The sequence below is a fragment of the Pygocentrus nattereri genome, chromosome 13, assembly GCF_015220715.1.
Source record: "Pygocentrus nattereri isolate fPygNat1 chromosome 13, fPygNat1.pri, whole genome shotgun sequence".
Taxonomy (NCBI): Eukaryota; Metazoa; Chordata; class Actinopteri; order Characiformes; family Serrasalmidae; genus Pygocentrus; species Pygocentrus nattereri.
In genome coordinates, this window is record NC_051223.1 from 41,107,224 (window position 1) to 41,125,115 (window position 17,892).

The window sequence follows — 17,892 nt, forward strand, 5'->3', positions numbered from 1 at the left end:
GGCCTTCTTTAATAAGGACGTGTGAAGGACGTTTTCCTGAGTCTGACGTCATTTTAAAGCAGTTAAAAACACAATCACTGCTCACTGCTGCTCATCTCTCTCTGACTGGACTCACGTGATGCTGGTTGTCATGGTAACGTCTACTCTAGGTGGTTTTCTAATCGTCCATGTGATTTCGGATCAGATAACTTGTAGTGAGCATGTAAACGGTGAACAGAGTAAATCAGGTTGTTGAGTGAGAATAAACACCTCAGTCTTTAACCGGAATGTGTTCAGTCATATCGGCAAAGACAGTGTAACTGCTGGACTATTTAAGGTGGAACAGGAAAATTCGAACAGGAAACTGGCGAATAAGAAGCCTTTAATCAAAGCTCAGTGAATTTAAAGGCCTCATCATAAATGTCTAATCAGCTCCTCTCCAGCAACACGAACACTGATCAGTTGTTCTGTCTCGACTTTTATTGCATGACGGCTTGAAAACCCTGCACTTATTTGGTACCTCTGTGAAGCAAAGTACTTTTTTTAAAATGATAAAACTAATTCTAAATAAAACGGATTATAAATAAAACTATTTACGCCATCATCTACCGTGCAGCCTTGTGAAATGTCAGGAAGGTATTAAGGTATGAAAAAGTAGATACTGCCCAACAGTTCATTCCATCAAATTCGATTCATAGCACAACACAAGCGCAAGCTGCATTCTGGCCGTGGCTGGAAGATTAATCAGGTATTTATTCCAGTCGCAATTTGAAGGAGTGGAATTTTCAAATCGCAAGAGCTGCAGTTTTAATTATAGTCTGTATAAACAAATCTGTCGTAACCCTCTACTGCGAGAATTACTACTTTAACATGATAAACATGTTTTAATGTGTTTTTCCTATTTAAAATTGCTTTAATAATACTTGAAAAAACATTCTAAAAATTCAGTGGGATATTTGTGATACCATAAAAAAAATAAAAGTCTAATTTTCTCTAAAAACATACTTGATTTTATTGAAATCAAGACCAAACGAATCCAACTTGTCCTCGGTGACGTACGACCCGGTGTTTACAAATACTGTGAATGCAAAATAGGTTTTTAAATGTAATTATATCGTTATAATAAGAATTTGTGGTCATGTGATGTCAAAGTATTTGTCCTTTCAAAGTAAAAGACCCTTTTTCCACAATTAAATAGGAAAACACAGATTTATGTCACTGCTTTTTAGTAAAATAGAGAAAATAATTGCTGCCTTACGTCAACACCGTGCAGTAGAGGGTTAAAGGGAGTTAAGTGAATGAAGGTCGGTCTCTGCTGTTTTACTGTACGTGTACGTGTGTTTCTGCTGTGTAGTGCAGGTACAGCAGCAGCGCGTTGTTGGTGTGTATCTGATCTCTCTGTTTGTTTGTGGGGAAACCAGTAGAGGCTGTTGATACTAGAGAGCAAGTTAAACAGGGGGGAGATGAATGAGGCTGAAGTCCAGCAGAGCAGGAAACGCCACAGTCTGCAGTACAGCTGTGATGTACTTTATGAATAATGTTATTGTGATGCTTTTATGTACTGTAATGATGGCTTTTCTTGCTTCACAAAGAGTCAGATGTTTTCTGGTCAATGAAGAATTGGGTCATTATGTATGGTATTATTTATGGGCCATTATTAGAGCAGGGTAATATGAATCTTTGTTAAGGATGTAGTCTTTGAGTATGGCATGGATCCAGCATTGGATTTAGTTCACTGGAACGTTAAATAAAAATGACTGTACATTTTAGTTTTTTTTTATATTTAGGCTGCATATGTCACAAAGTGTTTTCAGTCAAATAAACCTCAGGAAAATTCAATGTGATGCATATCGTGTGTCTTTAATGACCCATATCGCAATATTATCTTTCTGGTGTATCGCCCACCACTAGCTGTGATAGAGGGCTTCAGTGATGAGTTAGTAAAGCTGAAACGACTGACTCTCATTAAATGTTTGTAGAGAAAGTGCAAATAATAAATGTGCCATTTAGTTCCACACAGTCGCTCTGACAGACTGTAATACACTACAGGAAGCATAGGGGGCGATACGGCTTCTACTGTTTCATTTAAAAAGCTCTATAATGTTCATATGATCCACACAGTCGCTCTGACAGACTGTAATACACTACAGGAAGCGTAGGGGGCGATACGGCTTCTACTGTTTCATTTAAAAAGCTCTATAATGTTCATATGATCCACACAGTCGCTCTGACAGACTGTAATACACTACAGGAAGCGTAGGGGGCGATACGGCTTCTACTGTTTCATTTAAAAAGCTCTATAATGTTCATATGATCCACACAGTCGCTCTGACAGACTGTAATACACTACAGGAAGCGTAGGGGGCGATACGGCTTCTACTGTTTCATTTAAAAAGCTCTATGATGTTCATATGATCCACACAGTCTCTCTGACAGACTGTAATACACTACAGGAAGCATAGGGGGCGATACGGCTTCTACTGTTTCATTTAAAAAGCTCTATAATGTTCATATGATCCACACAGTCGCTCTGACAGACTGTAATACACTACAGGAAGCGTAGGGGGCGATACGGCTTCTACTGTTTCATTTAAAAAGCTCTATGATGTTCATATGATCCACACAGTCGCTCTGACAGACTGTAATACACTACAGGAAGCGTAGGGGGCGATACGGCTTCTACTGTTTCATTTAAAAAGCTCTATAATGTTCATATGATCCACACAGTCGCTCTGACAGACTGTAATACACTACAGGAAGCGTAGGGGGCGATACGGCTTCTACTGTTTCATTTAAAAAGCTCTATAATGTTCATATGATCCACACAGTCGCTCTGACAGACTGTAATACACTACAGGAAGCGTAGGGGGCGATACGGCTTCTACTGTTTCATTTAAAAAGCTCTATAATGTTCATATGATCCACACAGTCGCTCTGACAGACTGTAATACACTACAGGAAGCGTAGGGGGCGATACGGCTTCTACTGTTTCATTTAAAAAGCTCTATAATGTTCATATGATCCACACAGTCGCTCTGACAGACTGTAATACACTACAGGAAGCGTAGGGGGCGATACGGCTTCTACTGTTTCATTTAAAAAGCTCTATAATGTTCATATGATCCACACAGTCGCTCTGAAAGACTGTAATACACTACAGGAAGCGTAGGGGGCGATACGGCTTCTACTGTTTCATTTAAAAAGCTCTATAATGTTCATATGATCCACACAGTCGCTCTGACAGACTGTAATACACTACAGGAAGCGTAGGGGGCGATACGGCTTCTACTGTTTCATTTAAAAAGCTCTATAATGTTCATATGATCCACACAGTCGCTCTGACAGACTGTAATACACTACAGGAAGCGTAGGGGGCGATACGGCTTCTACTGTTTCATTTAAAAAGCTCTATAATGTTCATATGATCCACACAGTCGCTCTGACAGACTGTAATACACTACAGGAAGCGTAGGGGGCGATACGGCTTCTACTGTTTCATTTAAAAAGCTCTATAATGTTCATATGATCCACACAGTCGCTCTGACAGACTGTAATACACTACAGGAAGCGTAGGGGGCGATACGGCTTCTACTGTTTCATTTAAAAAGCTCCATAATGTTCATATGATCCACACAGTCGCTCTGACGGACTGTAATACACTACAGGAAGCGTAGGGGGCGATACGGCTTCTACTGTTTCATTTAAAAAGCTCCATAATGTTCATATGATCCACACAGTCGCTCTGACGGACTGTAATACACTACAGGAAGCGTAGGGGGCGATACGGCTTCTACTGTTTCATTTAAAAAGCTCTATAATGTTCATATGATCCACACAGTCGCTCTGACAGACTGTAATACACTACAGGAAGCGTAGGGGGCGATACGGCTTCTACTGTTTCATTTAAAAAGCTCTATAATGTTCATATGATCCACACAGTCGCTCTGACAGACTGTAATACACTACAGGAAGCGTAGGGGGCGATACGGCTTCTACTGTTTCATTTAAAAAGCTCTATAATGTTCATATGATCCACACAGTCGCTCTGACAGACTGTAATACACTACAGGAAGCGTAGGGGGCGATACGGCTTCTACTGTTTCATTTAAAAAGCTCTATAATGTTCATATGATCCACACAGTCGCTCTGACAGACTGTAATACACTACAGGAAGCGTAGGGGGCGATACGGCTTCTACTGTTTCATTTAAAAAGCTCTATAATGTTCATATGATCCACACAGTCGCTCTGACAGACTGTAATACACTACAGGAAGCGTAGGGGGCGATACGGCTTCTACTGTTTCATTTAAAAAGCTCTATAATGTTCATATGATCCACACAGTCGCTCTGACAGACTGTAATACACTACAGGAAGCGTAGGGGGCGATACGGCTTCTACTGTTTCATTTAAAAAGCTCTATAATGTTCATATGATCCACACAGTCGCTCTGACAGACTGTAATACACTACAGGAAGCGTAGGGGGCGATACGGCTTCTACTGTTTCATTTAAAAAGCTCTATAATGTTCATATGATCCACACAGTCGCTCTGACAGACTGTAATACACTACAGGAAGCGTAGGGGGCGATACGGCTTCTACTGTTTCATTTAAAAAGCTCTATAATGTTCATATGATCCACACAGTCGCTCTGACAGACTGTAATACACTACAGGAAGCGTAGGGGGCGATACGGCTTCTACTGCTTCATTTAACAAGCCTCTGTTGATTTGGAAGGAAAGTGCAAATAGACTCCGACTCAGAAACAAGCAGTGAATTTGAGAAGTTGTCACGTCCTGGCAGCCAGGCCAGCTGTGCTTGGCAACCTTTAGGCTCTTGGCCTGAATGTCAGGAAATGAATAATTGATGAATATCAATTTTGGTGCATCACACAAACCTGTGTTCTTCCTCCACAGAAAAGAAACCCGCCGTATTTTTCTTTTCCTTCTTTTTTTTTTTTGTTGTTTTTGTCCTGTTTCGAAATGATAAGCAGCCTCATTTTCTCCATGTCTGAGCAGAGGCGTTCGGCGTCGAGCGTCAGAGGAGAATCACAGCATGCAGGTGGTCTGACCTTTTGAATAATTCACACACAAACTATTCCACGCGCACACACACACACACACACACACACACACACACACTCGTTTCCCCATCTCTGAGATGATGATGGTGATGATGATGAAGAAAAGCTTCAAATGAATGGATGTTTCATGTTGGTGTGTATCTGAGCTAAAGGTCGAGGCCGGGTTGGCTGTGCTTTGTGTTGATGTGCGCTCCCAGTCAAAAGTTTGAGTACCCCCCACCCGAATGCAGTTGTATGCAGTCCTCTGTAAAGAAACCCACTTAAATCATTTTACTGCAAATCGTGCACAATTTTATTGATCTGCTGATTTTGACACATAGAGAGAAAAAAAAAACAATATAAGATAAAATACTTTATCGTAGCACAGAGTACAGCAAGATCGGGCGGCAGTCCTAACGCTGCATTAACAAAAACATTAAACTAGGAATAAAAGTCTAATATAAGCAAGTCACTGATGTGAGATGAAAACCTTGATCTCCAGAACTGTAACTGTACAGGAGAAGGAAAAAACGTGCTTTATTTCTAACGGAAGTCAAAGGAACCAGACGTCTTTCCAAGTCCTTTTGGGTCCTTTCTTTTGGTCCATTCATCATCAAATTTACATGCAGTGTAAAAAGCAACAGGTGTGTTTAAAATGTCAAATAATCAGAGAAGAAAACGGAGACAAGGTTTATGCTATTTGAAATACATTATAATAAAGGAGATGATATGATTTCACATTTATGTAATTTAAAATTTTAACTGAAATTGATGAAAATGTTCAATAAAAAGGGCGAATCTACTCTGTGCTGTATTTCTTGTGAGCTGCAGTGTTGGATAAGTTGGTGTTGGCTGTGGTCTCTGTCAGCTTCACTGCTAACTCAGCCCCATAATCAACACCAGCCAATTACCCTCCCAAACCACGGCTCTGTCCGCTCACAGAACCAAATTAGGCCTTTCTTACTTCAGCGGGGCCAATTAATCACATCACCGAGCATCTCTCTCCTCTTCCCAAACGGGGACGATTGATGGCAAACCGCTGCGATATCTATGCACCTTATCACATTACTGCCCGCTTTACCATGGTAATTCAATTTGGGCTTTGGCCGTGGGCTCACAGACGGCACGCCGCAGCGAGTGTTGGCAGCTAGGGGGCGTGATGGCACTCGGATGCTGGTTGCCAGTTTGTGGGAACATTTAACACAGTAGTCCTGTGAGGTTTTTTAATTGTAGCCCTGCTATTTTACATTTACTTTGTCACTTTCTCCCTTGAAATTAACAAAGCGGTGTGGAAATGGCAGATTCTAAACTTTGTCTATATTTTTTGTCTTGTTTTGTGGGGAAAAAAAAACATTTCATATACAACCCCATTTCCAGAAAAGTTGGGGCGCTGTGCAAAATGTAAATAAAAACAAAACACAATTATATGCAAATCATTTAAACATCTTTCATTGAAAATAGTAAAAAGACACTTTGATGCCAGCAACATGTTCCAAAAAAGTTGGGACGGGGCAACAGAAGGTTGGTGAAGTTCTATAAGGCTAAAAAAAAAAACCCATCGGAATGTTAATTGGCAGCAGGTCAGTAACAGGATTGGGTATAAAGAGCATCTATATGCAACAATTCAAGAAAAAACGTTTCTCAACATAAAACAGCAAAGAACTTCTGCTTTTCATCGCCACCTTCTCTGGACCTGAGCTCATTTAAAATGGACTGAGGGGAAGTGGAAAAGTGTCTGGTGGTCCGACGAATCAACATCTGAAAATCTTTTTCTATTTAGTTCACTGTCAGAGCTGCAGCAGCGTCTCCTCAGTTCCCGAACACTCACAGAGCTGTTAAAGAGGAGGAGATGAAGCTCAGTGGTGAACAGACCCGTCCCGACTTTACTGGAACGTGTTGTTGGCATCAAATTCAAAACGGGCAAATTTTTTAAAACAATAAATATAATAAACAAATATAAATTTAAAAAACATGGTTTACATGATTTACATGTCATTGCAGCCTGTTTTTGTTCACATTCTGCACATTTTTGGAAATGGGGCTGTACAGCGGAACACGGCTGTACAGCGTCCAGCGCAGTGTCCAGCGCAGCGTCCAGCGCAGCGTTCCTGCTGTAGATCAGTGTGTGTGTGTGTGTGTGTGTGTGTGCGGTGGTGTGGGCACACATGTACTCCCACACTCTGTTCCAGGGCATCTGATTGATGGGGCCTTGAGGGAGACGGAGTGAGTGAGCGGGTGACGTGCTGAGAGTGAGCGAGAGTGAGAGATTAGGAGAAGGAAGGTTGGAGTGAGTGAGAGACGGACAGAAGGAGCTTTATGAACAGAGCATCTCACCTGTCAGAGGTCAGCTGAGCTGCCCAGCCCAAACAGCGCCTGATTGCTGGTGGTGTCCTGATCCAGAGTTTGCCCCCAGATCCTGTCAGTGCCTCGTCCTTCTAAGACTGAGCACAATCAGTCAGTGTCTTTAGATGTCAACACGTTTCAAATGCCAGAGTCTCAAAACATTTCAAAATGTTTCAGTGGCCAGTGTGTTTGTTCTGCGAGTAAACCCGACGTCCAGGTCTCGTCGTCATGGTGGGCAAAAGTCATCAGTGCTACGTTGTCTGTACGTCGTCTCGACCTGCTAGAATGCTTGATAAGTTCTGCTTTAATCCGTATTACAGTTTTTGGTACCTGGTTCTAGTCGCCTTCAGCGTGGCCTTCAGGTTTTTTCTGCAAATAAATCCTGTTGTCCTAAATCCTAAATCTTGTTGTCATGGTAGGTTTTTTTCTTTCATATTTATATATGACAACATTAATATATGTTCAGTGTGGTTCTTGTTGCCCAGCAGTTTGTGTTTCACTGTTTTCCCTCATAAAACCAACAGAAACACTGCGGTGTCAGAGCGGCGCCGACGGCTGGTGGTGCGCGTCAGGCTGAGAGTGCGTCTGCAGCCAGACCCTTCTCGGTTTTGGCCTCATCCAGATTGATTTTTGATGGTCTGGACAGCAAAAAAAACAGATGAACTCTGATTTTCGTAAATCGGATCCAAAGCACATGTGGAAGTGGTTTAAAATGTGATTGTGTGTCTCGGTCTGGACGCTCCAGGCGCTTAAATCGGGTTTCAAAGTGCCTTTTGTGTCACTCAACAAACGATGACCGCATCAAGTCCAGAGTGAGTCAAGAAGAGCAGATGCCAGAGGACTTTGAAGAGCTTGGTGGGGAGATGATGCTCCTCCGTCTCTCCGTTTTGAAATCCACATCACTGGCGAAAAGTTGCTGACGCCTGTGTCGTTACCATGGCAACCCATGCCGATAGACTGGTGATGTCTGGACGCACAAATCCTATCTGATCAGTGACCAGTAACCGTGTGGCCAGTCGTATCAAACAAAAGACCTGATTTGAGAAAAGAATCCGATGCCTGCTGGAGCAGGTGTGGCTGATTGTGGTTGGAACAAGACTACACAGGCAAGTAGATCTCCAGGACCAGGCCAGGTGTCCGCTGTTCCGTTGCTGGTCCATCACTCCAGGGAACCCTACTGGGCACCGTTGTTTTTGAGAGTGGAGTGTCTGAGATGGGTCACTACTCTCCTCTATTGATCACTTATTGATTACACCCTACCAGCTTCTGAGAAGCCAGCCGGTGTGTGTGTGTGTGTGTGTGTGTGTGTGTGTGTGTGTGCGTGTGCGTGTGTGCAGGCTTTTCTGTTGTAGAGGAAAAGTTCTAATCCAAAGAGTAAATAACCTTAAAATAAACAAGCCGTAAATGAATGAATTAATGGTCACTTTGATTACATGCTGTATATGAGGCTAGTTTTATTGAAATTAGGCTAATTATCTTGCGCTGCCCGAGGTTTGTAATGACCTGTAAGTACTGCTTTTTTGCGGCAAAGCCTTTTTATTCATGTATTCACGTATTATATTGTTTTGTTGGCTCAATTAGGACATTCTCATTAGTGCTTAAATTGAGTTTCCTTTAATGTGAACTACAAAATGTGCATTTTTAATATGTACATATGCGTGTTTACTGTAGTAGACCTATTTAGTTCAGTCTGTGGGCGGAAAAATGTGTTATATAAATGCACAAGGTGAGTTCTCTGAGAAGACGTCACGTCCCTCTGCTGGACAGAAGTGGTCAGTGCAGCTTTGTCTCTCACTCAGCCACAGTTGGCCCCTTATTTTTCATATTTCATGAATGTTTTGTGCTTCATTTTCTGTCGCAGTGCATGAGACTCAGTCGAGTGCTGTATCTCATGTGGGCCACCTGTTGCCTCTTATCCAGGTGTTCTGTCATCAGTGCTTTTATTAAAGTGACCTCTGATGTGTTTTGTGGTGAGGCTCTTGACCCTGTTTCTCCTGCACCTGCCTGTGGCTGATCAGTTAGAAATTCACTTTTCCACAGTTTTCAAACTTACAAATAGTCCATCAGCCAAAACAAAACACTGTGTCCACTCACTGTCCACTCTATTAGACCCTCCTATCTTGTCGGTCCACCTTGTAGATGTAAAGTCAGAGACGACAGCTCATCTGCTGCTGCACAGTTTGTGTTGGTCATCCTCTAGTCCTTCATCAGTGGTCACAGGACGCTGCCCACAGGACGCTGCCCACAGGACGCTGCCCACAGGACGCTGCCCACAGGACGCTATTGGCTGGATATTTTTGGTTGGTGGACTATTCTCAGTCCAGCAGCGGCACTGAGGTGTTTAAAAACTCCAGCAGCACTGCTGTGTCTGATCCACTCAGACCAGCACAACACACACTAACACACCACCACCACATCAGTATTACTGCAGTGCTGAGAATGACCCACCACCCAAACAGTACCTGCTCTGTGAGGGTCCATGGGGGTCCTGACCACTGAAGAACAGGGTAACAGAGTATCAGAGAAACTGATGGACTACAGTCTGTAACTGTAGAACTACAGAGTGGAACTGAACGGTCAGTGGAGCTGATAAAGTGGACAGTAGAAAGAAGGAGGTGGTTTTAATGCTCTGTCTGACTGGCGTATGGGATCATTTAGACCTGATCAAATTTTATATTTTCGTGTTTTTGTTTTCGTATTTGAGGCTGTGTTTTAAAGTGTGGTGAGTGTGTTTGTGTATGAGTCCGTATTAAGTGGCCCCGTGTCTGTTCTCTCTCCTGCAGGTGTTCTGTGGGGTTATGCCCCGTTTAGGGTGGACGGCGCTGTAACTGAAGCCTGACCCACACCTGAAGAAAGTGAGCTAAAGAGAGAGGCGAGGGAAAAGGAGATCGTGAGTGAGGTAGACGGCTCTGCTCCACGATGGCTCTGACAGACAAACACAAAGTCAAGAGGCAGCGGCTGGACAGAATCTGCGAGGGTAAGAGCAGGTTTACTTCATCCGTTACTGCCTGTCCATCCCTCCCAGCCTGCTGTAGATGGTCTGTGCTTGACCATAACAACCAACATACACAGTGAGACGCCTGGGTCTGTTAGAGCTGGACTGATGTATCAGTTGGTCGATATTAACAGCCACGTTTTTCTCGGGATCAGCGAAAACGGCAGTGAATAACTCAACACACGAAAAACGCAGAGAATTCTACCTGCAGCGCTGCACAGTTTAGAAGGTGGTTCTTCAAAGGTTCTTTAGTAGAGATAATGGTTCTATATAGAACTATAAATACTCAAAGGACCATTTGCATGATTAAAGGGTTCTTAGCATCATGAAAGTGTTCTTCAGATTGATTGAGCTTAGACTTGACTTCGTAACTATAGCAAAACTCTTTTTGGTGCTGTGTAGAACCCTTTTCAAAGCGGTTCTATATAGAACCATCTACAGCACACCCTCAGTCAAACTGAATGACACTTTCCCAATGCAAAGAACCCTTCAATCAGCATAGGGTTCTCTGAGTGTTCATGGTTCTATATAGAACTGTTATCTTTGCTAAAGAAACCTTTGAAGAACCATCTGTTTTAAGAATGTACAACATCTGTATAATTTATTCTCAGAGCTGCTCTACAGATCTTATGAACAGTTCTGGGAGTGAGAATAGTCATTTTTTTACACACTAGTAGATCGAGTCACATTCACAAAGCTGATCTAGAGCTGATCTAGAGCTTGTTCCTCTCTGTAAAGTCGTGGTGATGAAGAGGAATCTGATCCTAGATCAGCACTCCTGCTCATAGAGCCTTCATGAACACGGGCTGATCTACTAATCCAGGGGTCGCAACTCAAATGTTAAGGGTCATTGTGTCCTTTCAACAAAAATCAAACCACTTGAGAGCCACAACATTTCATTTCTAATAGGCTAAAAATATAAACTCAGACTGGCTCTGCTCTGCTTTCAGCTTCTGTTCAGCTACAGCCGCTTTTCTCACATCTCCAGCAGGAAACTTTCCCACAGAAGCAGATCAGGTTCTTGTAAAACGTCTCAACATTTGACTTTTTACGAGGCTGAAGTCGCTTCTCATTCGCCAGCTTCTTGTTTGAAGTTTCCCATTCCACCTTAAAAGGTGCCTGAGGTGCCATAATGATAGGTTAAGGTGGGACGGGAGAATTCAAACAATTAGGCGAATGAGAAATTTCAGCCTCGCGGCTTTTTAGTGTTCGTCAGTTTCTCTCTGCAGATTAAACGTATCAGGAAAGCAGCTGGAGTGACTATAAACACTAATCAGTCCATTCGTCTCCAGATTATCGACGTCCGTCTTAAATCTCTCTCTTAGCCGTTTCGTAGCTACTAGCTGGGCGAGACTGTCGTCTGTGTTGCTATGGTGACCAGCCGTCTGCGCTGATCTTCAGGGTTAAAGGGTGAATCAGCAGTTCTACATTAACTCCAGCGTTTAAGACCATTTACTGTTAAACTGTGTTGAAGGATCAGCAGAGCTTTATTTTACTGTAGAGGAGGATTATTTTATTATTATCTGCTGATCTGACTCGACCCCTGTACTAGTCTGTAAAAATGCTTTACACATAATGACTGTTCTCACATCCAGAATTGTGCGTAAAATGTGTGGGACGTTAATGGCTACCGTCACAACAAACTTGCATGATCATAAGGAGCTTTTTGAAGAAATAAATGTATATTTATTAGTTTTTTTTGTAAGGCTATATATGGAAAGCTAGGTAAATGCTGGTTTTTGGTCATTTTTGGCTTTAGTCTGATTCCCTCATGCACCGTGAGACTGCACATCCACTCAGAGGCAGATTATATCAATCATAATTTATCACCTTAATAACAGCTTTGTCAAATATTGCATTTTATATCCATAACGTGCAGCCGTGTTGATGATATTGTTGGTAATTGGCCACAAAAGTTCCACATGGTTTAAAGTCTTGGGTGTGTGCGATTATAACAGCCTGAATGAAATTTCATGACCTACATTTGACCTTTTGTGCACTATAAATGACCCCAAAAGCAGTGTTGTTGTACACGTTGACCCAGAGCCTCAAACACGACCCCGGGAAGTCTCACGAATGCTTCTGCAGGGCCCTTTTCAGCCCCATGTTAGTGTCTGACTTCTGAACAGAAGGCACATTCATCAAACCCTGGGTTGCCAGGTCCCCTGCAGATGCAGCACAGTTGCGTTTTATTGTACACCGCCTATCAAAAGTTTGGGCACACCTACTTTTTAATGGGTGTTTAGTACGATGGTCAAATTAAGTCAAGCTTTATTGGTCACACAGACAGCCATACACAGTGTAACGTGCAGCGAAATGCTTCATCGCCTGTCAGTTGCCGTGAAAAATACAGTCAAATTAGAATAAGAAAGAACGAGAAGAGGATAAACTATAAAACCACAGGGATTTAATAAAACCCAAGTGTGTGTGCACAGTGGACGTGCCTTCCTTGTCGGTTTGCAGCATCTCGCCGTGGTGAAGCCTGATCAGGTTTATTCACAGGAAAACAATGTCAGAAGTGTAAATATTGGGACTGTATTAATGACAGTGCTGTGTTGGGAATAAAGCCAAAGACCACTTATTTCCTCCCGGTGCTCATCAGCGCTCAAACCTTCCAGGTGTTTAAACCACTTTTGGGCCAAGAGAGCCTCAGTAAGTGCTTTAATAATATATTGGAAAAGTAAACTGTCAAATCATTCTGAACAAATATACCCCAAACATTAGCAGCTGCATCTTCGCAGTGTTAGTTCTGCCTTCATTTGAAATGCAGTGGTGAAAGTCCAGCAGTACTCTGGAGATTTCAGAGGGCAGAACAGAGTCGGGGCAGTTTTGGTGCTGCCTCGGTCCTCCAGGGCTTTGGATTGGACATGCCTGGTATGTCTTGATGGAAATGTGTAGGTTTACAGAACTGAAGTGGATTTCTGTCTTCAGAAGTAAACGAGCAACATTTCTGAAAGTATTTGTGTTGAAATGCTGTTTGTTTGTTTTGTTGGTGGTGCAGGATTAATTGATATGATTGGCGCTGCAGTTTCATCTCAGTGTGTCTTTGTCTTTAGAGAGGTGTAAGTAGTTTTTCTCGCCCCTCCCTTTTTGGTCCTCATTGCTCATTAACAGCTCAACACAGACACATTTCACACACAGACAGACAGTAAAGACCTAGTCAACCTGATAACAGACACAGGAAGATTGTTTTACTTTATTTGATTGTATTAATGAAAAATATGACCCGATTTACATCCTGTTGGTGAATGGCCACTAGGGGGCCTGCAGAGAGAGGTTAGCGTAATGCTGGGCGATATGACCTCAAATCAGTGTCACGATTAATTGAACGTTTTAGTTCGATTACGATTAATAAATGATTTTTTTTCATTTTCTTTTTTTATTGTTTGGGTTTTTGCCCTTAGAATTCAGGGTTTGTAATGTAAATATGTACTATAAACACTTAAAACCAGGATTTGTTTCTAATGAGAGTGCATATCTTTGTGATTAAAGTAATTGAAGGAAAAACATGCATATGACCCATTTATGATTATTTACTGAATGATTTCCAACAATTAAAATCAAAGCACACGCAGCGTTTCTTACAAACAAAATGAATTCTTGCTCTCCAGGGTGTGTTTTGGTTTGTCCAACTGAATTTTCGTGACCAAATCCTGGACAAATTATTCACTAACTGCATGAAATCAATGTAATTTTTATTTATTTATTGTAAAATCTCCCTCAAATGAACAGAACGTGTGTTTTCTGATCTCCACATTTCACTACACGCACACAATTCACTGCTGAAGGCCAAAAATCTGCGCCGCTCTTTGTGTTGTTCTCTAAAAGTGAAGTTTCCAGAGCAGATCACTGAAGAGACGCCGTCTGTTTATAGTTTAGAGCCCAGATTTGGGGAAAAACGGCTCGACTTTCAGTAGAAAAACAAACTGAGTTCAGCTTCTTTTATTATAAGGGTTTAAAATGACGTCACCGTCTATTAGACTGGAGAGAAGAGCTACAGCCTCACACGACGCCCAGCTTCTGAATGGAGCTTATGGAGTATGAACGTTATGAAGAACATGATGAAGAGCGGTTTGGGACCACCGGTGGTCCCGAGGAGTTTGAGGTTACATATTGCCGTGTGGAAAGAGGAAAATAACTTAACTTGTAAATAAATATTTTAAATTATTAATGCCATGTGAAAAGTGCAAAGTATGGGTCCGTTGTCCTGCTTGACCAGAGGTCAGATGTGGCTGGAAGTGCTGAACAGATTTCAGGTTCTCATTGTGGCGTTTTGTGCCGCAGTTTGGGAAAACGTTTTTGCGATGGCGCACTGTGTCGTCTCTCGAGGGTTTTAATGAGAGACTTTGGTCGTTGAAACTGTTTTTCCAGTGTTTACATTTGACTTTCTGTTCTCTGTCGTCTTCTCTAGAGCCAAAGTGCGTCCAAACGATGGACACTGCATTTTTCTTTGGTTCAAGTTGCTCAGTATGTGAGCTTCCATATGCAGACTGGACAGTCACATGGACAGTCACATGGACAGTCACATGGACAGTCACACACATGGACTCACAGTGTTGGGCACAGATTAACAGAATTAAAGCAAAGTATTGACCGTATGGGCAGGATTACATCGGTTAGAGGTTCTGAATGTCTGTCTAGATTGATTTTTAATTAATCGCCCTTGGTTAAAATGCAGGTTGTCAGTTGAGATGGCACAGGCACGCTGTATGGAATATCTCTTGCTCCCTATCTCAGCAGTAAAGCAGGATATAAAGCATATCACTGCTTTCAGAACACAACCTCGTATCTCCAAAACGGTAACTTTACAGGAGAAGGACAAAACAGCTTTCCTTTTACTGTAAGTCAATGGAACCAGACGTCTTTCTAAGTCATTTTGGGTTGTTTCTTCTGGTCCATTCATCATGAAATTCGCGTTCGACGTAAAGGACGAAATCCTTTTCCAAATTTGATCAAAAACTGAAAAATGACAAATGGAGACGGAGGTTTTTTTACAGCAGCATTAAGCTCACTGTAGCGCTAGGAATGTTATAAGTAATGTTTTTTCTGTACGAGTTTGTACTTTGTTGGACCTTTTTGTCTAATATGTTTAAGCTGATTGGTTGAAACATCGTGCCACTGACTCCCTCTTGCCCTGGGACCTTCTCTGCTGCTCTGCTGTGCTGTGAGATGGTCATCAGGGTTAGTTATACACTCTGGAGGAGGACTGTGGTCACACAGTGGAAAATCTGCCTGAATTCTAGGAAATGAAGGAAACTTTTCCACATTCGTAATGTTACCAATATCCCAGTATAGAAGACTACAGGAGGAAGAAGAGTGTCTGTCATGGGACTCAACTCATAACTCAACCTTTATATGTACTACATGCAGTAATTCACAATAATAATTGAATAATTCATTGTAGTTACTCAGTAGATTCTTGTATTTACTGAATACTTAATAGTAGTTACTGTATAATTCATATTGTTTACTGAATAATTTAGAATGGATACTGAAGTAATGGTCCTGTCAAATGTGCTCTACTGTACACTCTCAGAAATAAAGGTTCTAGACTGTCTCTGGGTCAGTCCCCCTCTCGTCACTGGGGTGGTTCCCTCAAGGCTCCATCTCAGTGCCTTCAGTCAGGGAACATAACTGAACCATAATCCACTGAAATGATCTGTTCTAAGCTGGACTGACTCCACACGCCCCGCCTCGCCTCGCCTCCAGGCTTTTATTCTACTGCTCTGTTTTAAAACATTCGGTTATGAAAAGGAACAAATACCAACTTTTCACCTGGAGAACCTGATTTAAGCTTCATATCCGGATTTTAAAATCAGAGTCCTTTTATATGCACTTATTAATGCGATAACTGCAGAAAATCAGATTTTGTCAGTAATCCCACCAACACGTATACATGCTCCTGAGTAACCAGATCATGGGGAATCTCTGGGAGAGCTCAGACTGAGAAATCAGAAAGAAATCAGAGCGAGAGCTCAGACTGAGAAATCAGAAAGAAATCAGAGCGAGAGCTCAGACTGAGAAATCAGAAAGAAATCAGAGTGAGAGCTCAGACTGAGAAATCAGAAAGAAATCAGAGTGAGAGCTCAGACTGAGAAATCAGAAAGAAATCAGAGTGAGAGCTCAGACTGAGAAATCAGAAAGAAATCAGAGCGAGAGCTCAGACTGAGAAATCAGAAAGAAATCAGAGCGAGAGCTCAGACTGAGAAATCAGAAAGACATCAGAGCGAGAGCTCAGACTGAGAAATCAGAAAGAAATCAGAGCGAGAGCTCAGACTGAGAAATCAGAAAGAAATCAGAGTGAGAGCTCAGACTGAGAAATCAGAAAGAAATCAGAGTGAGAGCTCAGACTGAGGAATCAGAAAGAAATCAGAGTGAGAGCTCAGACTGAGAAATCAGAAAGAAATCAGAGTGAGAGCTCAGACTGAGAAATCAGAAAGAAATCAGAGTGAGAGCTCAGACTGAGAAATCAGAAAGACATCAGAGTGAGAGCTCAGACTGAGAAATCAGAGTGAGAGCTCAGACTGAGAAATCAGAAAGAAATCAGAGTGAGAGCTCAGACTGAGAAATCAGAGAGTAATCAGAGTGAGAGCTCAGACTGAGAAATCAGAAAGAAATCAGAGTGAGAGCTCAGACTGAGAAATCAGAAAGAAATCAGAGTGAGAGCTCAGACTGAGAAATCAGAAAGAAATCAGAGTGAGAGCTCAGACTGAGAAATCAGAAAGAAATCAGAGTGAGAGCTCAGACTGAGAAATCAGAAAGAAATCAGAGCGAGAGCTCAGACTGAGAAATCAGAAAGACATCAGACTGAGAAATCAGAAAGAAATCAGAGTGAGAGCTCAGACTGAGAAATCAGAAAGAAATCAGAGTGAGAGCTCAGACTGAGAAATCAGAAAGAAATCAGAGCGAGAGCTCAGACTGAGAAATCAGAAAGAAATCAGAGTGAGAGCTCAGACTGAGAAATCAGAAAGAAATCAGAGCGAGAGCTCAGACTGAGAAATCAGAAAGAAATCAGAGCGAGAGCTCAGACTGAGAAATCAGAAAGACATCAGAGTGAGAGCTCAGACTGAGAAATCAGAAAGAAATCAGAGTGAGAGCTCAGACTGAGAAATCAGAAAGACATCAGAGTGAGAGCTCAGACTGAGAAATCAGACAGAAATCAGAGTGAGAGCTCAGACTGAGAAATCAGAAAGAAATCAGAGAGAGAGCTCAGACTGAGAAATCAGAAAGACATCAGAGTGAGAGCTCAGACTGAGAAATCAGAAAGAAATCAGAGCGAGAGCTCAGACTGAGAAATCAGAAAGACATCAGAGTGAGAGCTCAGACTGAGAAATCAGAAAGAAATCAGAGCGAGAGCTCAGACTGAGAAATCAGAAAGAAATCAGAGTGAGAGCTCAGACTGAGAAATCAGAAAGAAATCAGAGCGAGAGCTCAGACTGAGAAATCAGAGTGAGAGCTCAGACTGAGAAATCAGAAAGAAATCAGAGCGAGAGCTCAGACTGAGAAATCAGAA

General features: G+C 42.1%; 1 protein-coding gene across 2 annotated transcripts in view; it reads left to right on the forward strand.

Annotated features, from left to right (window-relative positions):
• ctbp2l (C-terminal binding protein 2, like) overlaps positions 1–17,892 on the forward strand; it is a 187,979-nt gene that overhangs the window by 77,206 nt on the left and 92,881 nt on the right. For both annotated transcript variants that reach the window (XM_037544299.1, XM_037544302.1), the window contains exon 2: positions 10,168–10,361. In XM_037544299.1, coding sequence (XP_037400196.1) covers positions 10,304–10,361 — 58 coding nt within the window. In that variant the 5' untranslated portion in view covers positions 10,168–10,303. The remainder of the gene's footprint in view (positions 1–10,167; positions 10,362–17,892) is intronic.